The sequence below is a fragment of the Erpetoichthys calabaricus genome, chromosome 4 (genome assembly GCF_900747795.2).
Source record: "Erpetoichthys calabaricus chromosome 4, fErpCal1.3, whole genome shotgun sequence".
NCBI lineage: Eukaryota > Metazoa > Chordata > Cladistia > Polypteriformes > Polypteridae > Erpetoichthys > Erpetoichthys calabaricus.
The window spans coordinates 241,731,913-241,757,684 of record NC_041397.2 but is presented as its reverse complement, the minus strand read 5'-3'; the positions used below and the strand labels follow the sequence as shown (position 1 = coordinate 241,757,684).

The following is a 25,772-nucleotide window of genomic DNA, read 5'->3' as shown; positions in this document are numbered from 1 at the left end:
TACAGACACATGAAACAAGTTCCCTAATGATATATTTGACAGAGGCCCTACTGCAAATCTAAACTTAATATTTTGGATAAACTAAGTGAATAGCAGCTAATGAAACATCAGTCTTTTTGTTGTCAGAGTAAATGCATGATATATTTTCAAAGGCTATCTTGAATACTACAAAACTGGCCTCGTGACGATCTGAAATCATCTCCTGTGCTTAACAGAATTACCTCTGACATGGTGTGAACTAGATTATAGGGATATGTCCTTTGATGGATGGAGATACTGATGACATATTGAGAGAATTGCACTTGAGTGTTGTGCCTATAATGGCAACACTATAAAACCTCTACACTCTGAGCAGTATACACCCTTCCACCCTAACAAACGTTTTTGGCTATATTGATTTTTAACCTGTACCAATTGGCTAGACAGAGGGACCGAGCTGGGAAAGATGTGCAGCAGGTTAGGGTGATAAAGGATAAAGATGGAAACGTACTCACAAGCGAGAAGAGTATGTTGAGCAGATGGAAAGAGTACTTTGAGAGGCTGATGAATGAACAGAACGAGAGAGAGAAGGTTGGGTGATGTGGAGATAGTGAATCAGGAAGTGCAACGGATTAGCAAGGAGGAAGTAAGGATAGCTATGAAGAGGATGAAGAATGGAAAAGCCTTTGGTCCAGATGGCATACCTGTGAAAGCATGGAGGTGTTTAGGAGAAGTGGCAGTGGAGTTTTTAACCAGATTGTTTAATGGAATCTTGGAAAGTGAGAGGATGCCAGAGGAGTGGAGAAGAAGTATACTGGTGCCGATAGTTAAGAATAAGGGGGGTGTGCAGGACTGTAGTAACTACAGGGGGATAAAATTGATGAGCCACAGCATGAACGTATGGGAAAGAGTAGTGGAAGCTAGGTTAAGAAGTGAGGTGATGATTAGTGAGCAGCAGGATGGTTTCATGCCAAGAAAGAGCACCACAGATGCAACGTTTGCTCTGAGGGTGTTGATGGAGAAGTATAGAGAAGGCCAGAAGGAGTTGCATTGCGTCTTTGTGGACCTGGAGGAAGCATATGACGGATGCATTCAGGGTGGAGGTGGGATTACATCAGGGATTGTCTCTGAGCCCTTTCTTATTTGCAATGGTGATGGACAGGCTGACAGACGAGATTAGACAAGAGTCCCCGTGGACTATGATGTTTGCTGATGACATTGTGATCTGTAGCGATAGTAGGGAGCAGGTTGAGGAGACCCTGGAGAGGTGGAGATATGCTCTAGAGAGGAGAGGAATGAAGGTCAGTAGGAACAAGACAGAATACATGTGTGCAAATGAGAGGGAGGTCAGTGGAATGGTGAGGATGCAGGGAGTAGAGTTGGCAAAGGTGGATGAGTTTAAATACTTGGGATCAACAGTACAGAGTAATGGGGATTATGGAAGAAAGGTGAAAAAGAGAGTGCAGGCAGGGTGGAATGGGTGGTGAAGAGTGTCAAGAGTAATTTGTGACAAAAAGGTATCAGCAAGAGTGAAAGGGAGGGCTACAGGACACTAATGAGACCAGCTATGTTATATGGGTTGGAGACGGTGGCACTGACCAGACCGCAGGAGGCAGAGCTGGAGGTAGCAGAGTTAAAGATGATAAGATTTGCATTGGGTGTGACGAGGATGGAATGGATTAGAAATGAGTACATTAGAGGGTCAGCTTAAGTTGTAGGGTTGGGAGACAAAGTCAGAGAGGCGAGATTGTGTTGGTTTGGACATGTGCAGAGGAGAGATGCTGAGTATATTGGGAGAAGGATGTTCAGGATGGAGCTGCCAGGTAAGAGGAAAAGAGGAAGGCCTAAGAAGAGGTTTATGGATGTGGTGAGAGAGGACATGCAGGTGATGGGTGTGACAGAGCAAGATGTAGGGGACAGAAAGGTATGGAAAAAGATGATCTGCTGTGAGAAACCCTAACAGGAGCAGCCGAAAGAGGAAGAAGAAGAGTTGATTTTTAATCTTCACTTAGTTTCTGGCTGACAGCACTCAAAACGCCAAGGAAATCTAATGTAACATCATTGTCACTTGGTGGTGCAGCATTTCAGTGACCACATGAATAAGTAGCTCTTCTGCCTAATCTCCTATAATGGCTCTCAAGAAAGGAGACAAAGTTTAACTCTTGTGAGATTAAAGTGTCATTCCAATGACCACTTGGCCAGTTAAGACATTTTCAAACAAAATGGTGGAGGAAGTTAGCTTTTTCAACTAAGTGAAGTTCCTGACTGACCTCAGGAAACAGTTCATTTAAAATGATGCTCTTAGTAAGACAGCTGCACAGTACATTAAAGATAAATGTAAACAGCTAGAAAATAAGTTTTAATTTTGTAAATGAGGGTGAGTAAGTGACTGCTTATTGGAAGTCCTGCTCCAAAAGTCCCCAAGTAGCACAAACACCAGGTTCACCACCACTAAGAATGAATCTGTTTGTTGGTAGAGATTGGACTTGTTTACTAATAAGATGGATTGGGATGGGCTTATTTATACTGGGTACTTCTTGATCGGCATGGAAGGGACATGTAATTATCTATAGGCATACTATTAAGATCAGTGAAGGGACATATTTGAGGTCTGTTCTTTGGACACATTGAAACTTTTTAAATTCTATGAGTGAAGTTCTATCATTATTTTTAAAATTGTGGGGCAAGGAGGGTTTTCTAGTTGACTCTTTTGAATGGAACCTGGGATGTTCAGTTATCAATTGCTGGTGAGTTCTTGACTTCATGTAAGGCCAAGGTAACAAACTAAGAGGAACTATACCTGGCCATGTCCTGGAAGTCTATATTTACTGCTCAAAATGAAGCTTTTGAAGAAACCTTGGCCAGCTTGTATCACTTGACTGCATAGCATATGAACCAGAGAGCTGGAAGCGCCTAAAATTTTGCCTGTGGGCTATATGGGGTGTTCAGATCCCTTAGACTTGACAGGACAGACACTACTTCACAATTGTTTAAGGGCTGACTGTGTTTTTTTTAACACTGAAATTTAAATTGTATGTTATGTGTAAATTAGACTTCAGCCCCTTACAACCCTGAATAATATTAAGAAGGTTACAGAATATATGAACAGTATGTTTGTATGTGGCGGTAGGGTGGCACAGTGGGTAGCACTGCTGCCTCGCAGTTAGGAGACCTGGGTTCGCATCCTGGGTTCTCCCTGTGTGGAAATTGCATGTTCTCCCTGTATCTGCGTTTCCTCTGGGTGCTCCGGATTCCTCCACAGTCCAAAGACATGCAGGTTAGGTGCATTGGCGATTCTAAATTGTCCCTAGTGCGTGCTTGGTGTGTGTGTGTGTGTGTGTGCATGCCCTGCGGTGGGCTGGCACCCTGCCCGGGGGTTTGTTTCCTGCCTTGAGCCCTGTGTTGGCTGGGATTGGCTCCAGCAGACCCCCCGCGACCCTGTAGTTAGGATATAGCGGGTTGGATAATGGATAGACGGATGTTTGTATGCATGCAAGTCATGTATACATCACAGCCCAGATCAAATTTTTGCAGATGGCTTCCAGTAGGTTGTGCTGTTTGCCATTTTAATGGCAGTGGTAACTTGCAAAATCGGATTCTGCTATTTAACACTTCTCTCCTAACCTAACCTTTAGAAGAGTACAATTAAAATGATTAAGCTAGATGAGGCAGGCCCTAAATGATCAAACTCACCCCGCCTGCAGTGCCAAGCACATGCGGAAAGAAGAATAATGTGTCCATTCATCATAAAAGACACGATTATTAACCACTCACACTGATGTGTCTTTATTCTCGGCAGCCTACCGTCTGTCCGGATAGTAAGAGTTCATCTTTGCTGTGCTAGAATAGAAAGCACGGCATAAAAGCAGAATCCATATGGGTTTTAATAAGCCCTCGGCGTTGTTTGTTTTCAAAGATGTCCCTCATTCTCAGCATTTCTGAATCACAAATTAGAATCCCCTACAATGGCTTTTGATGAATAATACAGTGACACTCTTAAAGACCCTGCAGAAGGATATTTCACAATATGAGAGTCTCTTACATTTTTTTCACCTACTGCTTTTCCAGTTGAAACAATAATCAAGAAAAATTTAGAAAATAAAAAATGACAACAACAGTACTGTGTCCAAATCTGTACTAGCGCGGTCAAGCGATAGAGATGGACGTGTGTAGCACTAATCACTTTTACATGTGTGCTCAGATGTGCTGGTGAAGCATCCATCCATTTTCTAACCTGCTTATTGTTTTCAGGGCTGTGAGGACATGCTTGTTATTTCTATATGTCAAACAACTGAATCTGTACATGAAAACTGAAGAAGAAAGCCCACAGACGATTATAGTCTAATCTGGCAGTCAGGCAGCAGGTTTCGTTACCATGCTTATTTGTGAAGAAAGCAAAAACACAGAATAGCAAAGTTTAGATACCAGAATTCATTTGTAATTATGAGTCTCACTGAAATTAGTCCTCTTTGACACCATAATGATAGATTGTGCAGTCAGTGCTTGGGTAAAGTTGGCACTTATGGCACTGGCTCCTCTTGCTCTGAAGTTTAGGCTCCGTTGCACAGTTTACCTGGCAGATGTGCACTCAAATTGGGCAGCATATTTTATGGCAGTGTCAATGCCGTTGATGTCAATAACAGTAAAAAGGCTGAGCAACAGAGATGGGGAGGTGTAGGGAGCATGAGGAAAAACTTGTAAATTCCTTGAACAGTGGTCTGATGGAACTGAGTAGAAAAGCATGAGATTTACATGGTCTGGAACTTTGCAAGATCTTCTGATATCCTTTAAGATATAAAAAATCTTGAAGGCCGAGGGCTGATAGGCATGGGGGTTTGCCAGACTGTGAGTGGAGGTAAACTAATCAATGCAATTGATAGATGGCTAATATGGTTCAAGTTTTTGACTGCAAAACATGAGACCGCTGATTCACTCCTCATCACCGACTTTGTGTGAGGCATTTTATTCTGCCTATACATTCCACATGCAGAAATGCAGAACATATTTTACTGTGCCTGCAAATGGTAACAGGCTGTTAGTGAGGGTGAGAGGAGTAGAACTCAAAGATGAGGGCTTTGTAAAAATGAGTATACCGGGCAGCGAGTCATTAGTCATGAGACTAGAATGTAAAGACTACGCTTAAGCACGGACTAGATTGGAGAGATCCTGGGAAACTGAAGTTGAAATTTATGGGAATGGATCCAAAAGCTGAAAGATCCTAAGAGACTGAAACCTAGAGATGAGGTGTTTTCTAGTAGTGAAGCAGAAACATTTTGCGAAACTGACAGGGATAGGGATGAGTGATAAGAGATTGTGTCAGGCTGGAGTGAGTACTCCAATATGGTCTATGACAGGGGAAAGAGGAGTTCTTAATGCATTAATCAGGAATCCTGGTTCTGTTGTGAGCACAAGAACTGACTCTCTGAAAGCAGTAGCAGAAAGAACGATATCAACTAAGCTATGTCTCATATCTCCAAGATGTTCTAGTCAGTCTGTGGCAAACCATCAGCATTCTGATGCATTCTGATTCTACCACAGTGCTCCCCCTGGGAATGCTACTGCCAGTCTCTGCAATATGATGTCACGACAAACTCTGCCTAAACTATATATTTTGACATTTTAATATGTTACTTTTAATTATACCTTACAATAAATATTTGTATGTATTTATCCATATACTGTACATCTAACTTCATTATCCTGGGTGTTTTCTGTGTAGTTTGCCCCTTTGGGCCAATATTATTGATCTATCCATGAGGAACAGAAGTGAGTTATCCACAAAAAAGAGATTACAAGGCTTTTCACCTGTAAGTCTGCAAAATTAGACAACTTTGGAGATGAGTCTCAGGAGATTATGCCTTTTAGAATTCTGTAAGACTAGTACTGGGTGGTAAAATTATTTGCCAATCTGGGATTTTCAATGACAGATGCAATGTGGTTATACAATTACTGAAACATGTGATATCAATTCTGGTCAGTGTGGGATTTTGGAGTGTTTATTAGAATGGGGCAGAAAGCAAGAAATTCTTAGCAATTTGATCTTGGGAGATGAATGATCAGACTGGGATTTTAGGTGAGAACTCAAGTACAGTCTTAGAAGAGGCTGAGTTCTTTCAGAGTGGAAGGCAAGAAACCCACGAAGACTGGAATTGGGAGATAAACACTTTAGTTCTACTATGCCTGTAATGTGAGAGGTCATTAGAGATGAAAGATGTATGATTAATTATTTTGTGAGACTGGAGCAGGCCTCTGAGACTGGAGTTGGAAATAACAGGTTCTGTCAGTTTGGAGTTTTGGAAGCAAGATCCAATGATATTATGTGATTACTGGAAAACAGTGATATAAGCTTCAGTCAGAGTGTAACTAGACCACATCTGTCATGCTGAATCTGGAGAAAAAACATTAGCAGAGATGAAAAGTCAGACTGGGATTTATACATTAAAACTCCCATGAGGTCCTGGGTGAGTTGGGACTGGAAGTGAAAACACTTAAAGAATTGCAATTGGGAGAGGATATGTTGTGCAAAGTGAGAGATCTTTCAACAAGAAAGCTGGAGAGTTGTAAGACTGGAGTAGGCAGTTGAGATCTCCTGTAAAAGTTCTACTAAATACCAAAAGGTACTCTTAGTAGCTTATAAATTCTTTCCTTACACAAGTATTCCTCCACCAATTTTTTTAATTAGATGATTACATTACAAGGTTATGGGAAGGTGGTGCCTGTCTCAGCCGAACTGAGTGCAAGGCAGGAAATGATGTAAATCCACACTCACTCACTCACTCAATATCGCATATTTGGTCAAAAAAGATTTTGCTATTAACCTAAACCAGTGTAGTCAGGGGTAAATCATATGTTTACAGGCAGAATATGCAGACTCCACACGGATACTGATAAGGCCAGAACTTGAAAGCAAGGCCCTGAAGTAGTGCGGCAGCAATGCTAGCCAAAACCACCTTTTGGCTGATCTGTAATTTTTAGAAGAATTTAATAAAAGCAGTAACCCTTGTACTCTGATAGTTCCTGTTTTCTCTATTTAGTGGTAGTGAGAAAAGTTGACTCTGAAAGGCTACAGAGGTTGAATTTTTCTGCTGGAGCCAAACTGAGAGTCTTGCCTATTTCTACTTGTTGTTTAACTATTTATGCATTTTAAAATGCAAAATCTGGTTAATTGAACACTTGCATCTTCTAAGCATCAACACACATGTGTGCTGATTTTGAGCTCAAGGTCTTCGTGGACTCTGCTTAGTTTTGACCATTTCCATCTTTTGCTAAAAGGCAAGTGACTTCTTATGAGTGGACAACACTTTGAATGGCAGGTGCTAATTGGCATTTTTATCGTTAAAACTGACTGTCAGCTCATTAGAGATTTGCCACTTCAAAGGAACCTTTTAGAAGGAAATGATCAAACTCAAACTATGAAGGAAAAAACAAATTAGGGATGTCAAGAGTTAGACTTTAGTAATATATTTATGAAATAAAAAGAAGTCTAACTAAGTAAAGTATTCATTTACAAGTATAATTTAGCTTCTGGTCTTCTGATTGACTAGACTAAAAACCCATAGCTGCTGTGGCCCTCAAGGACTGAGTTCACCTACCCTTTTCAACAGATTTACACTAGGACAAAAGAAAAGACATTTACTATAGTTCTGATGAACATTACTCTATACATCCATGTCACATAATAGGGAAAATCATCCGGCGGGAGAATAAAGGCTCAGTCTAATTTCCAAAGACACAATTGTCTCTGTTGTGAGCAACACTCCACTACCATTCATCAGCAGTACAGATGATATCAATAATTTAGAGCTGTAACTCTGTGGCGTGCGCTGCAATTCAATTACAGAAGAATTAGTCACTCTCGAGCCGGCAGACCATACTGGTGACTCCCTGCAGTGATTCATTATTCCATGAAAAGAAATGACCGCTTGGTCACCTACTGCTGGAAGCAGTCTTGAACAGGAGCTGAACCAGGAAATACACATTAAAAAGGAGTTGGAAGTAAAGATGGAGGGGGTGATGATGTTGGGGAAGTTGGGAGTGGGGGGTTTGGGTGTACTACAGCAAGTGTCTATTACTCCTAGCTGTTCAGCAAGGCTGACCTGGCTCAGAACTCACATGCACATAGCAGTGATGTCCGAACACTAGACATTAAAGGAGCTGCTGGCTACTTTCACCTTAAAGCAACGTAGAGGAGTCTCATGATTCAAGATGCTAACTTTACTTCTCAGTTAAAGTATGACATATCCCTGCTTCTTGAAACACTTGTAGAATCTGTCCATTTTGGGACTAAATACAAGGAACGCCTTCCTCCATCATGACCCCACACTCAGAACTAGTTTAATGACTGTCTGACAAACGGATATTCCAGAAGGCACCTAAATGATCATTTCTCATGCAGTTGTAAAAGGTGAAACTTTGGACTAAGGTCATTTGAGTTTATTTTAAAATTCAGCTGAAGTCTTTCAAATAAAGGATGCCCGATGTCAGTGGTATCACCCATTGTTGTGATGTAAAATTTAGTATATACTGTAAGTTGAAAAATATTTTGTATGTTTTTACTTGTTAACTTAGACAAAGCAATGTAATATTAGTGTTATATCATTGATAGGAACAGCAGTGGTTTGATATTTAGCTGACCACAAACGCCCCCTTTTAACACTTAGTCTTTGTATTTTTATGACAGGGTCGGGAGGAGTGCCTAAAACCAGACTGGCAAGTGAGTCTCTGCAGGACTCTCTCAATCAACCTCCACAGGAAAGCCAGACTACCTAGCTGGCAAGCGCCAGCTCAACAGATGGTTTTGGGGGCAGGTGTGAAAGGTATTGTGCGCCCCATTGGTCTGAAGTATGGCTGTTTGGGATTGGTTTGAATCAAAGTCCATTCTGTAGCAAGATGCCCTACTGGTGCAAGAATTTGGACAAAGAATGTATATAAATTTTGTTGCTTTACCCACCCCCCCCCCCCTCTCTTGCCATCATGATGAAGGAGCATCTCACACACCATGAACTGAAAAGAAGACCACACTGAGAAGCACAGCTCGGCAGAATTATTGAGACAGGCATGCGGCCTGTCCTGAAGAAAGCCATAAAATGATGACTTTACTAGAGACATTTTAAGTAACTAACAAGTCTGTGTGCTGCCTGAAACTACACACTAGCATTTATCAGGTTGTATGGTTGCCAATATTCAAATGTACTTTGCTTATTGTTATTATTTTATGAATATTATCAATAATACATTATTTAAGTTGTAACTTAACTCCTGCTTGTCCTTTTACTCTATGTAATTGCCTGAGGTTATAGATGTAGAAAGGAAGGTGTGGAGATGTTATAAAGCACAACATACTTTATAAACAGTGGTAAGTCTATGAGATCTGAAGCATTCTGACAAAGGCTACACATTAATAATACAAAAGGGGAAAGCAGAGTAATATAGAGCTCTACCAAGACAAAACACCCATTAACCAGTAAGTTACACAGGAATCTCTGGGGCGTTGCTGTCATTAAATCAAACTTCATCAAAACCTCAAAGGAAATGCCAACCTAAAGTGTAAAAGGTATGATTCTGATTGTGCTGAGCATCTTTGTCAGACTGTATTTCATTCACAGCCCCTTAGAAATTAGTTTGTATCCTACACGTAGTCCTGTTTGCAGTTATTAGAAGAGACCTTATCATCATCCATACCAGTAGCATCATGTGTCTGAATAAACAGTCTCCATACATGCTTGGTAAAGGGGACAAGGAGTCATTGCATAGGGCATCAAGAAGGTAGGTACCCTCTGGGGAATAACTGAAGGCTCCTTTCTGGAGACAACACTCTGGGCAACTCAATTGTGTTGTGCAATGTGATTGACACACAAAACAAAAAAAATCCATCCTGAGTCATTATGTGGTGCAACATCCCCTCTTAAAATAGGTCAAAGCTAGAGACTGCCTACAGACGCTAAGTGGTCACTAAGTCTAAAGATGAATTTTATAGGTTACAAGTAGTTAAAACGTCACCAAGTACATCTGCAGTGCATTTGATGATAACAGGGCAAGGATAATAAATAGTTAATGTCTAGTTTGCTCTAACTGCTCTTACTCCTCACAGCACTCTTAACCCCATTCGCCAAACCCCTCTCCCACTCACGAACCCGGGCACACTCAATCTGGCAAGTTACCACACTTATTTAAATGCCGTTAAGATGGGTTGCCTTGGCATGCTAATTAATATACCTTCTGCCCAATTGAAGCATTGCATGTGCAGATGAAGCAGTTGACATTTTAAACACCGCCTAGCCGATTTGATCCCCGATAGTAAAGATCCCAGGTGTTAGTTGCTATAGAGAAAGTGAGAGACGTGCTAATCTAATTCTACAGGCCTGGCTCATTTCGTTTTATCATTCAAATATAAACTGCATACAGTCTAATGTTCACATTAAATGTGTATCTCCTCCGTTTAGGCTCACTCAAATCTGATTTCCTTGGCAAAGCAATTTAGTGAAGCCGCAAGAGCAATGGGCTGCATATGACATCATTTGAATTTGTTGTCAAGCATCAGCAGTTTTCTCCAGCTTGGCCTTACCAATGATTTCCTACTTTCTCTCTCCATATTTTTTAAAAAGGTGTATTAAAAAGTTTGGTACTTTTTTGCTATAGCTATATAGTCTGTGAGTGGCTCTCCCAGGGGCTGGATTTAGCAGAAACACAGGGATGACCCGTTTGCTTCACTCTGTTCTTACAATGGCTTTGACACTGGATATTTCAATATCTGGGTGCCAGGCATCTGGTGCGCTTGCTCTCCTATGCCTGCCATTCTACCCTGGGTGATGAAATAAAGGTGTTTTGTGACTGGATGTTCTTTGAGGTTTGTCTCCTGTATCCACGGCACCACAGTGATGTTCAGGTAGGTTGCAAATTACATGTGGATAGAGGTCTAATACCCCCAAATGCTGTGTCTCATGTAGGTCTGCCGTTAGAATTGACTTGTCCAGTAAAATTTACTCTGCTTAACAAATTCAAAGTTCACATTGGACAGTGCAGGTTCAGGCAATGCATGAGAGGATATTCATATTCTAGGTTGTTTGTGTTGTCATTCCCAGTTTAGCTTTGACTTTACTGGATGAGCGATACTTATCTGGATCACCACAGTGACCTTAGAATCTGGAAAGTATCATGCTTAAATTTTGAAGACATGGGACAGTGAAAATAAATAAATAAATGAATGAATGAATGAATGAATATGGAGTGTGTTTCTGATCTGTGATTTATGTGAGCTTTGCATTCTGATAAAGATGACTAAGATGAGTTTCATTTTTGGCCCTGGTGTATTTCTTATTAGTTCTTTTCATGACTTGGGTAAGCACTGGAAGTACAAAACAGTAATTTTCACAAGAGTGGGCCATTCAGCCCAACAATGCTAGTAAAGTCTGGGTGATTATCTTATAATGATTCAGCTACATATTATGATTTTGGTGACGTTCCTTGCACGCATTTGTACAGCTTAGAATGCATTCCCGGTGACTTTTTAAAGGAAATTGTATTAGTTTTATATTCTAAGTTGTGTGAGCTTCATAGCTTGATCTGGGTGAATTTTTCTCCTATGTCATAAGTAAGTTTTATATTCTGATAAAGTGGAATCTTCTCATTAGGCCAGGAGGAGCCTTCTGTTCTCAAATAAGTGAGTTTATTCCAGTGACACAAGTATGCTTCATATAATGATATTACCTTATGAAAAGATGTATTACTATGTGGGATATTTGGATCTGTGTCAGTTTAATCCTAAGCGTTAGCTGAAGCTGGACTTTACATTCCTTATTTGGCCTGGTTGAGTTGTATATTACGAACAGAGTGAGTTAGTTAACCATCATATTCTGACAGTTTTGAGTTTCATTAGCTAGCCTGGGTATGTTTTTTTATATTATTTTAGTGAGCACAAAAGAAATGGTGCCTTATTCAGTATTAGTTGGGTTTAATAAGCTGGATTAAATGACAGCAATGTGTTATTTTCAGGGTTTACAACTTATTGCTTTGGTAAGAGTCACTTCAGGCCACCACAATATGGTTTGACTGGATTGTGAGAGGAAAATGACTCAATCGTCCATCAAGTTATCTCTTCCACATAATAAATGATAGCAGCTGACCATACTATTTGCTGAAAGTCTAATGCAGCTCCACTCTCAGAATAGGCCAGGAGAACATTTTATACACATGCAATGGGAACACTTTGTTGTTAGTAGGTACTTGCTCCAAAATAACTACTTAATACTGACCTTTGTGTGGGACTGGCTTGGTGGGTAACACAGGCTCTAAGGGGGAAAAACAACAGGCAGTTCATCATTTAGGAGCAGGTTCCACTCTCACAGGTTCATGGATCTGGGTGAGCATGTCTGGACTTGAAACCATAGCCGTCTGTTTTCTACAGAGAATGCTTGTTATTTTCACACTACAAAGCCTTTCAAAGTGCCACCTTCAACCATGCAAGCAGCTCTCCCCTCTGCACCACCGGGGCCAACACCGCCGGCCAAAGGCCTGCTCTTCACACTCTTGTAAGCATTCAGTACACCACAGGGGGATTAATTAATAGAAAGAACTTCAGGCATTTCTCAATGTCAGTTTAGGACCTCCAGAAGGAAAAATAAAATAAAAGAGAACCAAAAAGTTACTTGCTGACTAAACAGACTAGGGGATGTTGTCAAATTCTCCTTTCTAAAACACATCAAACTGAGACCCTTGATGTGACCTTAACCCATCTTGAGCTGAAGATCACGCAGTCTTGGAAGATTCAAAATGAGTTTTTAAAAGCTCAGAAAACTAAATACATTAAGCTACCACCATAATAGACTCTATTTATGACAGTACAGTTAAAAGCACCTCAATATGAGCATAAACTAGAGTTTGTTATTTCACACAATTTGCCCACTTATTCACATAATCATGATTTTATATGTTGCAGCCATTTTTACATACCTAATAAATTCAATGTAATCACAGTTTGTAAGTGTTATTTTTTTCATGAAACCTCCAAAAAACAGGTGTTCTTTAATATTCACCATATAATCATACAATTTTGTTAATTCAACCATTTTTAATGCATATTAATTAATGAATCCTATTAACTGTTTTTGACTAGCCTTTTCCAGCAGTATTACAAACTTCAGGAATTTGTAAAGTACCTTTCAATAAGGGCAACCGGAAAAGCCAACTGTTTTCCTCCATTGCTTACATAGACAAATGTTGAAATACAGTAGCACCGCTCAAATCTGAGCCACAAATTCATGGGACTGGCCAGAAGTGTTTTAGGTTCATCATGGCGCTGGAAAGTGATGACATGTTACATGTGGGTTGAACATGCAAGTAAGAATTTTAATGTACACGTGCCAACACTACCATCACTTAGTACTACTACTAATACTACTAATTATGTATTTTCTTTTCATTACATGTTTATGAAGCTTTATTTTTATTATATTCAAGATTGTCAAATTGGGTCTTACTTCCTGCTGCTGCTCAAGTAGCATTAAACCAGGCTTTTTACAGTACGCATATCATTTTCAAACCTATATAACCAATAAAGGGTTGAAAGAGGCATAGGCTAACTCAGCAGGATGCCAGTCCATCCCTGAGCCCACTCACATACACACACAGGTTAATTTCTGATCTGCTGTTAGCCTAGTATGCACTTCTTTGAGGAAAGCCAGATCACCCATATTGGAAAAACCATACAAACATGTTTATTGCATTGTGAAATAGTGTTATCTTATAGATTAAAAAATTCTATATGATAATTTGGAGTTACTAATATGGGATGGGGTACAGGGGTGGGTGCTTTGTGGATTGAGAACCAGGGTGGAAGCAGGTTAGGGGAGCGGGTTTGTGATGATACTCCTTGGGAGTAGGGCCATAGTAAGAGATGCGACCAAGAGCCCAATGGTCACTCTGGCTGACCTCCAGAGAAACTGTGTGGAGATGGGAAAAACTTCCAGAAGGACAACCATTACTGCTAGAACAAAGCCTTTCTTCAGTAAAAGACACATGGAAAGACCACTTGGAGTTTGTAAAATGACACCTAAATTACTCTCAGAGAGAGAGAAACAAGATTCACTGTTTAGATGAAACCAAGATTAGCATCAGTCTGGAAGAAACCAGGTACAGCTCATCAACTACGTAATACTATTCCAATGATGAAGCATGTTGGTTGGTGGTGGCAGCATCATGGTGCGGGGTTGTTTTTCAGTGGCAGGGACTGAGACACTAAACGAGGTTGAAGGAAAGCTTAGGCTTAGGGACAACTCTGGGAATGTCATACATTTGCCCAGTTATAGCCTGGCTTTGAAACCAATCTAACATCTCTGGAAATATCTGAAAATAGTTATTCAACAACGTTTTACATTTGGCATGATAGAGCTTGAGAAGAAAGATCTGCAGAGAAGAATGGCAAAAATCCCCAAATCCATGGGATGAAGCTCAGTGCATCATACTCAAGATGACTCCAGACTAGTGTTGTTGTTAAATATGCTCCACCTAAGGCCTAAGTAAAGGTTCTGAATACATCTGAATACTTATGAAAGTGTGATAATTCAATTTTATTTTTTTTACTACACTTCCAAAAATTTCTAAAATCCTTTTATCGCTTTATAATTCTGTGGAATTTAGCTTTGGTTGAAGTTGGTAAAAAAAAAAAAAAATAAAAACAGTGAAGACACATGATTACTTCTTAATCAAATATATATGATTTGATGACGCCTTCCAGGCGTCCTGGCTGGGTACCGCCCCCAACCGCTCGCCACAATATGGATTGTGGCAACGTTGGATTCTCTGGCCGGAGCGGTGCAGCGGTGCAGATGAGTGGAACCGGCACCGTACAAGAAAAGGGAGACCCCAGCGAAAAGAACCGTCATATTGTTGATCGGATTCAAATAGCGGGGACTCTGATAGTGGATGCTGTGGTGATGGCCGATCGCGTGGTGAGGGCGGAGAGAGTGAGAAGGCAGTGAGGACACCGGCTGATGTGTGCCGGGTGTCCAAGGGCCCTATGCCCCAAGCCAGCGTCGGTCTCACATTGCTCTAAAGGGATGTAGATGGCACAGGGTCTCTTCCTTTCCCATAGGGAGAACCAAACTGTCATGGTGACCCAGAAAAAGTGGAGGACCCGGAGGAAAAGAGCTGGCTCCACCGATAAAGAGGGACATGAGGCAGGGAGCTCACGTCCAGAGAGGGGCCGCCCTCTGTGGAGGAAGAGGGAAGCCCAGAAGTCGGCTGAGGTGACGGGGTGCAAACGGTCTCGTCAGATTTCCCAACCTGGGGGGCACTGAAACCTTGGAGGGGGTGGCGAAGTGGCAAATGCTGGGGTGCAGGTCGGAGGGGAGAGCTTTGCTGTGTGCGATGCGGAAGGACGCCAGGTGGTGGTGTCCAGGCAGTGTCTCCGCCCCTGTTTCTGCTTTCTGTGTTGCAGGAGCGGACCCTGGAAGTGAGAAAGTAGGACCCTCTTTGTGGGAGACCTGCCCTCGCGGACGGGCCGCTGGCCCCTATGGGTCTCAGCTGGTGGTGGGGCAGTGTGGCAAGTGGCTGAGGGCGGTTCCCAGCCGGGACACCTGGAAGGACCGGGAAAGGGACTAAGCCTCCTCCGGACCATGCAGCCGCCCTGGTTGGTATGGGGACCACGGGAACACAGCATGGAAGCTCAACCCTATAAGGACCCGTGGTCACCGCCAGGGGGTGCCCAGATGCCTGAAGAGCCCTGGACGTCAGCACTTCCGCCACACTCGGAGGTGCTGGTGGAAGGATTACCAGGGACACTCGGAGTGCTTTCCGGGTGTTCAGCCGGCACTTCCACCACAGTTCATCAGGAGGCACCTGGAGCACATCCGGGTGAACATAAAAGGGGCTGCCTCCCTCCATTCGTCAGCTGGAGTCGGGTGGAAGTGGACGTAGCTCAGAGGAGAGGAGTGGAGGCGACGATGGAGAGGCATTGTGACAGAGGCCTGGACTTAGGGACACTGGGTTTGGTACTGGGACACTGGGTTTGGTGCGCAATTGTGAATAGTATGAATAAACGTGTGTTTGGGTGTAAACCATCAGTGTCTGCCTGTCTGTGTTCGGGCTGTTCTCCATAATATATTCACATGCATACATACATACATACATACATTATATACACTGATATATACACACACACATACACACATATATATATATGATGAGCCCCAATAAGGGCGAAACATGTGGTGTGTATTCTTTGTATTATTTGGCAGATATTGTGTGTGTGTACCTGGACGGTCCACGGTCCACGAGAGGGACAATACCTCCCCTGGGCCATGAGAGGGCAACTGCCCTGGTCTGCTTGGGGGCCACCAGAACAGAGCTGGGAAGCTCATCCCTTTGGAAAGATGTGGCCATGGCCAGGGGGCACCCGGATGTTTCTGGAACCCTGGATGGCAGCACTTCTGCCACACCAGGAAGTGCTGCCGGAAGAAATCCCAGGGGCACTGGGGTGCTCACCTGACACTTCCGCCACACCAGGAAGTGTCGTTGGACAGAGCACCTGGAGCCCTTCTGGGTAATTATAAAAGGGGTTACCTCACTCCAGTAGATGAGCCGGAGTTGGGAGTAAGGAGACAGAGCTTGTGAGGAGGGGAGTAGAGGTGACAAAGACAGAGACAGAGAAAGAGGGAGAGAGAGACAAGTCTATTGGTGACTAAGGCATTGTGGTGCTGTTTAAAAATAAAAAGTGTGTGTTTTGGACATTCTGGTGTCTGTCTGACTGTGTCCGGGGGCTGGCTTTCCACAATATATATATAAATATATATATACTGTGTTATATGTTACTCTCAGCTATAATGGTGTTTGTACAGCACACACTCATATCCTCAATCTACACTTACTCAATTCTTCCACATATCACATTTGAGCAAGATTATTATTGCACAACAGCCAATGTATTATTAATGTCAAACCAGAATAATAAAAAGTAAAAAGACACAAATCAGTAACTGTAAAGTCTACTTTTTATCAAAACTACACAGAAGTGTTATTAACTGCATCACTGACTGTTTGCTGCACTTTTTTAGCAAAAGGATAACTTAAAAATTTCCCTTCTTTGCTGGAGGTGCTGGATTCCTTCATCTCTGACAGCCATGTTTCACTTAAATTATTCTTTCATGGGATGTGAGCCTACAGGCAGGCGGCTGATCGAGGCACAATCACAGGACATACTATTGGTCAGTTTATGTCAATTCTGAACAGAGGTGATATGACTGATGATTAAATGTAATCTGTATCCAAAAATGTGGGCAGTGTAATGGCTGCATAATTTACTGTGATATGAAACTACCAGTATCTTAAATATGGGACAAGTAAGAATTTTCTGAAGAATGAGTTGGGATATAAATGGGAAATGTGGGATGTCTAGTCAATCAAATGATGAATAAATTGTATGTCCTTAAAACACAGCATACAATAAAACTGAATGTGGTTTTTTTTGCCAAATATTACCTAATTAGAAGCTGAATTAAACAGTGGCACCATGTTAATTTTAAATATGCTGAATGGCCAGGTGAGTAAGGCATTGGGTTACTCAGATTGAAATGTTTTAAGTTTAAAAAAAAGTGCAAATGAATAAAAATTCAGTCTCCTAACATCAATTTTTAGTTGTACTATGGAAATCTCCAACGTGAGCTCCAGGTCTGTCACAGCCTTCTCTTAGCCAGTGTATAAATATCTGGCTCTTCCATCTGTTCATATAGATTTTTAACAGCTCATGAGAAATCTTAGGCCAATCAGTCAAGACAGTCAGGTGATCAATCAATCACTTTATATGTCTTTAACGTCTTTCACTAATTAAGGGTTGAATTTAAGCCCCATCAAGCATTCACCATGTTTTCAAACACCTTAGTGTTTGCCCAGAGTGCCTTAGTACCTTTCAGCTGGGGAGGACTCATTTCCAGCTCATGAATAACATTTGAACTTTACATGACTGAAGGTGTGGTAAAGGGCACATATTGGGAACGCATCCAAAAATAAAGCACAAAAATCTTGTTGCTTTAAAAATACTGAAGGGAGACACTGTGTACAAACTGTGTACTTAATTAAAAAGAATACACCTGAATGTGTAATTACACTGGTCTGTCCTAGGGAAAAAATTATAAAACAAGACCTCAGAAGTTAAATAATTAGAAAATCTACTTAGACAAAAAAGATTTAAGTGTCCATGAATTAGATTTTTCCACAGATAGCATATAAACTGGAGTGTAAAAAAGATAGACACCCAGAGAGAGGCACAAAGTGCAAGTGATGAGAATTAGCAATTTACTCAAAGGTTTCTCTTGTGTTTTCTTGTAATGCAATAATTTTGCTGCTTAAAGAGAAAAAAAAGGAAAACAAATTGAAAATATGAATGGATTATTTTCAAGATGTTGACCTAATATTGAGGATCACACTCAAATCCAGGAAGGAAGATCAGAGCCCTGGTTATTATTTTTTGAATATTTGCTGTTGGCCATCATCAATCAGAGTTTCTGCTAATGGCTGGTGTGTAACTGCCACATTTTTTGGGGCTCATTTCCCTTGCACAGTCAGGATGAGAGTGTACAGTATGAAGTTGCTGTCCTTCTGGTCAGATACAGGAACACAGAATCTCAGGGTGTACGTCTTGACTTCTTAAGTCGGAAAATGTCTTTGACACATTGCACAGGATGATGCCACCAGGAAGCAGCTGCCCAGGCCACCCTGATTATGGCCCAACACTGGTAAAAGATATCTTTATTTTATAGAGTATCAGTCATAGAGTTCACTATCACAAGGGACTTTGTGTAGCCATAAAAAGGTTATATTTCATAATATACATTTTTAATTATATGTTACAGTTAAAGACTAAGCTTTATGGTAATACAGTGGAATACATGACAATATGGCAGAATAAGAACAAGCAAAGCTGTTACAGAAGAATTAAATAAGTGTACAGTTACACTCAAGAAGATTTCAATGCCAGAGAAAAGAAGCACATTCTTTAGTTCTTAGATCTATTCGGTAGAGTATTCCAGATATTAGAAAGTGTAAGGGTCAGCTAAACGTACTTAAGATGAACACCAGAAATTGCACAACAAGCCACTGGTGTAAAGAAAAGAAAGAAGAATTAGGTGAACAGAAGGATGGATCTTGGGCATAACACCAAGAAGGTACAGTACAGTAAATCAAAATGGTGACAATACTGAAGGTGTTATCTATGGTGCTTTTGAATTGCCTATTTCCCTCATGTGTTCATGTATGAACTCCATGTGGATTTCAGAAGAAAAGATGGGGGAGAACAAGCTTGTATTGTTTGTTTGTGTGCTGGTTAGTCTAGGTGTTGATATGCATAGGTGGAGTGCTGGGATAAAACAAGTGATCTTTGACTGTAACTTGGCAAAAACAAAATTCAAAGCATGTGTTCTTCACCTTCGGGTTCAGAAATCTGAGCAGGAGCATAATTTTGGCCACATACACTTTCAATCTACATTTTCAAGTAATGTACATAGGATCTGTGATCAAAGGTGAATTTGGGGATATAAACTGACCATAAAGCTTAGCTTCAGTTTCAGGAATGGCCTCTCTCACTTCTTCTTGGATAGTTCTAATTGGCTTAGCAGGTTAGCACACTGCTGTGGAATGAAGTTAATCCAGGCCTGAGGAGACAACATAATGCAGCAGCTCCGCCAAACCTCCCTCTAGAGAGCTACAGTAATAATCAGGGCCTAACAATACAGTACAAAATTGCCCAGAAATAAGATGTGTAAAAAATGTAAAAATCATTATTCTTTCATTAAGATGGATAATTATAAAGCATAGTGGATATTAAAAGTTTATACAGTCTATTGGTTTTTGTTGATGTAAAGACGAAAATCAAGACTAATTAAGTCATATATCTTTCAACTTAAACTTGCCTTTATTAATTTCAGATGTTGAACATTTTTTATTAAGGATTTATTTTTTTGTTATTTTTTCTTTAAAAAGATCCATTAGCATTTCACTTAAACATTGCAGGTTATATGATACCCGTTAAAGGTGAGAAAAGGTGTAACATGATTTGTGTTGAGATTAGCTTATGCGGTCACAAAAAATGAAATTCCAATAAGGGTGCACCTGCACAGGATGTTTCTGGGTACTTTAACTTCAGCCTTCAGGACAAAGACATCCTTGTTAAGTTAACAGATGACTTGATAATAGTGTGAGTGCTCCCATCCAAGGATAGTTGAACTCAGAGCTGCTAATATAAGATCTGACTTCCAAAACCCTATTGTGCAATCATACTGAACACTTGAGTCATGAAAACATAAAAGAAAGAGAAAACCACAAAAATGCCAACTTGAGGTGACCACTCAACTTCCTAATTCTACAGCACACATATGTATTGATTTAAAATTCCACCAAAATAAATCATCACCAAGGTAAACAGCTGACAAAAAACAGAGCCATTCTTACAAAAGATATCATCAAAGTGGAAGGGCGCTTTAATAATCGCTTGCTTTGTTTTGCTCACATTGAGAGGAGATCTCAAACCAGCTATGCAGCCATCTACAGCAGCCTAAATGCCTGAATTTGGACAGCTGGAGGAAGCAAGAGTGTTTGCCCAAATATCCAAAATTATGTATTACTTCTGTAACAGGGGTTTGTGATGGCCACACATACTTTTAGGAAGCTTGTATAGGACAACACTCCCTCCTTGCCTATTGCAGAAAGCCTTAATAACAACAAGCCCTCGGTTTCCACTCTGTGCCCCTGTTCATCTGTGCTTATATCAAACTGGTGTCAATATAAAATGGAATTGAGTTTTATAAGAATCACTCTTGTAAATGCCAACTAGCAATGATTCCATACCATCCACTGAAGACCCGGAGGGTAATGGTGTTACATTAAAAGTCAGCATACAAGACAACAAAGCAGAGCAAGTCTGTGAAAACAGTGCTATAAACCTGTCTTGATATATATTTTATTAAAATAAAATAAAGGAAAAACAGTTACGATCTTGTATAAAGTGTAATGAAAAATTGATTGTACTTTTACTTTAGCTTTACCTCACCCTAAACTGTATAATTCATGAATCTCTACTTTGTCTCAATTATTTATAGAACTACACAGAAATAAAAAAAGTAACTTAAAATCTTTACAGTTACAGAAAAGCTATAGGTATGCTAACTGGGACCTTGCTTAAATGCTCCACTCACAAAGATGCACAACACACTCCTAAACACTCCTAACAGACCATGATGCTCAATCTCTCCTCCTCTTGTATCCAAGCTCTCCCACCATACTGGTTATGGAACCCACTTTGTTTGGTCAGCATTGAAAAGCAATTTTTATTTCCTTTATACTGTTAGATGCATTTATGTAGCAGAAATAAGAAGTATCAGAATAATAAAAACATGTATTTGATAGAGGTCAATTATATGGCAGATGAAATGTAATGTCAGTAAATGTAAAGTACTACACATAGGAAGTAAAAATGTTAGGTTTGAATACACAATGGCCGGTCGGAAAATCGAGAGTACACCTTATAAGAAGGATTTAGGGGCCATAGTGGACTCTAAGCTATCGACGTCCCGACAGTGTTCAGAAGCCATTAAGAAGGCTAACAGAATATTAGGTTATATAGCATGGTGTGTGGAGTACAAGTCCAAGGAGGTTCTGCTCAAGCTTTATAATGCACTGGTGAGGCCTCATCTGGAGTACTGTGTGCAGTTTTGGTCTTCAGGCTACAAAAAGGACATAGCAGCACTAGAAAAGGTCCAGAAAAGAGTGACTAGGCTGATTCCAGGGCTACCGGGGTTGAATTATGAGGAAAGATTAAAAGAGCTGAGGCTATACAGTTTAACCAAAAGAAGATTAAGAGGTGACATGACTGAAATGTTTAAAATTATGAAGGGAGTTAGTCTAGTGGATTGAGACTGTTATTTTAAAATGAGTTCATCAAGAACACAGGGACACAGTTGGAAACTTGTTAAGGGTAAATTTGACACAAACATTAGGAAGTTTTTCTTTACACAAAGATCGATAGACACTTGGAATAAGCTACCAAGTAGTGTGGTAGACAGTAAGACGTTACAGACTTTCAAAACCCGACTTGATGTTTTTTTGGAAGAAATAAGTGGATAGGACTGGTGAGCTTTGTTGGGCTGAATGGCCTGTTCTCATCTAGAGTGTTCTAATGTTCTAATAACTAATCCATCTCTGATTTTTGATCCACAAAATAAATGAGGTGGCTCATTTAAGAGAAAGCAAGGCTGTGACTGACCTCTTTTTCTCACTCTTACTTTGAACTCTGAAGGATGCCCTGAATTTTAACAGCCAAATAAAAAAGGGGGACAGTACTTTGAAAATAAATGATCACTTAAATGTCACTTCGAAACAAATTGATCATAATCATTTGCACATATATTGATTTTAAAAATATACATAAGGACCGACCATTCAGTCCATCCAGCTGGCTTAATAACTAAGCTGCCTAAACATCTCATCCACGTAGTTTGTAAGTGATGGCTCAGTATATGTTTCAGCTACACAAAAGAAATATTTGTTACAGACTCCCACCATTTGTTGTGTGATGAAGCACACCCTAGTTTCAGTCTTAAATTCCTCCCTCAATTATTTCCTGCATGGTTTTCCACTAGTACCAGATGATATCAAGAACCGGAATATGACTGATGGTTGGCTTCCATTCTAGAAAGAACTACTGTATTCGGTACCTGTAAAGTGACTACATTAAATGTACACAATGCACATTTAAAACCTTACTCTTATGGAAGATGAGGCGTGAGATAAGCAGTAGTTTCTTAGCACTGTGTTACTCAACACAGGACACTCACTTGTTCCTGGTTTTGTCTCTATTTACCTCTGCATAATACTGTGTTATGGATCATCTCTAGATCACACCATCAGTGTGTGCATGCACATCTTCTTTGGTTCAGTACACTTGTTACTTCATTCTAATGAAGTTTATGTTTGAAAAATACATGGAGACAAATAAGGTTATGATTACAGGTTTATCATCTGCATGACAATACAGAGAGTGTATTGTCACAGAGTCTTTGTTGATATGCAGAGCAGGAAACAACTCTGCCAAGAATGTCAGTCTCAGGGACCTTCAGAACAATACAGAATGGAAACAACACCAAACCAGATGAAGACTGTTTATTGGCTGTCAGAGAGAAAATTCAACTATCTGTAGGAGTAGAGTAGTGCTTAATAACAGCCCACACATATGATGAATACTCCACAAATGGACTTAGCAGTTCAGCAGAACTTTTCAGGATAGTCACTATTAGTATGTATTCATTATGATATAACCTAACATTTTATTATTTTTGCACATTAACTGGAGGATGAGAAAGCTGAGTAAACATAAACTTCTCACTACCTCCACACATCTCTTCCTTTTCCTAGTTACCACTAAACATTATTTCACACGTGTCTATATTTCTTTTCCTTTTTTCATTATATGCTCAGATGTAGCAGAGGTGGGCTCTGTGCCTAACCAATCCTTTTTTTTTTTTGCAATTTGCTCTTCAATCAGCGTCTGTGGCTATACAACATTAATCCACCAGCAGTTACTAGATGGGATCTGCAAGACAAATAAAAGATAAGAGTTTTGCTTAAACAAATGTACCTTTTGCTAAAACCTCTGTCAAGGTTTATAGGGTTTGCAGATTTGTGTACTTTCTTAGGAATTTCATCTTTTTGGCGGCTTAATTAATACATTATAGTGATTTTTGGCTCACCTTTTCATGATACCTCTTCTGTTGTTGGCTTCCACAAACCTGCACCCCAGTTGGGGTTTATGATGTACAGGATGATGAGCCACACTGTAGTCCCATGATTCAGCCTTTCCTGCAGGACAGTCACATCCGGGTGGCCATCCCTCTCCTGCTTCTGTCAGCTCATCTATAAGCCTGACAGTTTGGTGCTGTACCAGTTTTCTCACTTTATCTGAATCAATGTTGCACATATAAATTATGTGGCACTCGTAACATAGATTTCTGAGGTACTCTGCTGATGTGAGGCTTAACATCCCTTTTCTTATTTATCAGGTTGCTACTGATAATTTATTGCTGTATTTTCTTACATTTAGAATGACTTCACCCACGTTTATTGAGTTATGAATGGCAGCACAATAGTGCAGTACTTGCTGCTGGTGTCTAACATCTTCAAAGATCCCGATTGAATTCCCTGCCTAATCACTATCTTATCTTTTTTGCAGTTATATGCCACAGCCATATTAACTAGGATGACTAGCAACTCTAAAATTGTTTCAATGGCAATGAGTCTGCAACTGAGAGTGAGTATAATCTGCAATACATTGATGTTCAATCAGGGGTTGGACTTTACTATAAGCTGGAAGAATTAACAAATGGATATTTAGATTGGGAAATTATGGAAAATTATGGCAATTACGTTATGCAATGGAAGTCAAAGAAATGGTCACTTCTGAGAAAATTACTCAAGCAGTGCCATTCTTGTCTGCTTGTCCTCACTTGGAGATACTGGTCACTAGAGTAAGAGTGCAGACTACAGCTGGAATAGCTAAGTCGAGCTAAAGAAGAACCACCCAACCCCACATCTCTGTCTCTCTTGTGACAAATCAAGCCTCTGGGTATGTAGCATCTTCTTTTTGAGCAGGCTATCTCCAAATCTCACTTCACTCAACCCTTTTGGTGTTGTAATAAAGTTGATCAGTAAAAAGCTGTTGTGAACTTTAAAATGCTGCACTGTAGTATACTACTGTACATTAAGTCTATTTACTATCTAATGCCTTGGCTCAAAGCTGACAGATGTGTCATGAAAACATTAGATAGATAGATAGATAGATAGATAGATAGATAGATAGATAGATAGATAGATAGATAGATAGATAGATAGATAGATAGATAGATAGATAGATACTTTATTAATCCCAATGGGAAATTCACAATGTGAATACTATACAATATTATACAGTCGAATAAAAATACTACATTCTACCCTCTGCAGTCAGCAGGCGTGGGTGGGATGTTGGCAGAAAGGAAAAACAGTACAGCAGTTTGTGCTTTACTTCATTTAGTAAGGATAAATCTAAGCTTTACAATAGTCTATTACTGTTGCTTGTGCTATGCGTTTCATACTTTAGGCATCAGGTTTCTCTCATCCAGTGCATTTACATGCACACACATAAATGGGCTGAAGTGAACAACCTGATTAAGCCAGAAACCTGATCTTCTTATATAATACGCTACCATGGCTGTCCGTTTGTCTGTCCATTATTTTAAATCATCTGTAGCTCGCAACCCATTTGAACTATTCACCTGAAATTTGGTACACATATACTACGTGACATCTACTATCCGCTTTCAGGGTGATGATTGACCTCCAAGGTTAGTCCTCTTTTTATTTTATTGTAGAATCAACTCTCGGCAGCCAGCAGGGTGGCTGTACAGCTCATGCGTACGGGCGCCTTTGTCATCACCGCCGCCTTCGCCGTCACTTCTCCTACCTCTTCATATCTTAAATCATTCTTGAGGCAGATTGAAGACTTAAGTGCCAGCTTAAGTGAAAAATTTAAAACGTACTAAGTAATTGCTACACAAACACTAACTTAATCAGTTTTAACGCAAAAAGATGCTGATGGAAGAAGACAAGAAGTGGGCTGCTAGGGTGGAGAAAAGAAGAGCTGCTCAGGAAGCCGCAAGTGCATCAACCTCTAAGCAAACGAATGCTAAACGTACAGAGAAAGAATGAGGATGAAAACTATAAGTCAAGTGTATTCACTACACGTTATCATGTAGTCCACCGTTACTGGTTTCTCAATA

The 25,772-nt window shown here is 40.4% G+C and overlaps 2 protein-coding genes across 5 annotated transcripts in view; one reads left to right on the top strand and one right to left on the bottom strand.

The window, feature by feature from the left end:
• Positions 1 to 25,772, bottom strand: part of lsamp (limbic system associated membrane protein) — a 666,837-nt gene that overhangs the window by 67,649 nt on the left and 573,416 nt on the right. For 2 of the 4 annotated variants that reach the window (XM_028800476.2, XM_028800477.2), the window contains exon 7: positions 12,231 to 12,266. The exons of the other annotated variants lie outside the window; for them this stretch is intronic. In XM_028800476.2, the coding sequence (XP_028656309.1) occupies positions 12,231 to 12,266 (36 nt within the window). The remainder of the gene's footprint in view (positions 1 to 12,230; positions 12,267 to 25,772) is intronic. 4 annotated transcript variants of the gene reach the window in all.
• arhgap31 (Rho GTPase activating protein 31) overlaps positions 1 to 25,772 on the top strand; it is a 1,181,844-nt gene that overhangs the window by 1,033,104 nt on the left and 122,968 nt on the right. The window lies entirely within an intron of this gene.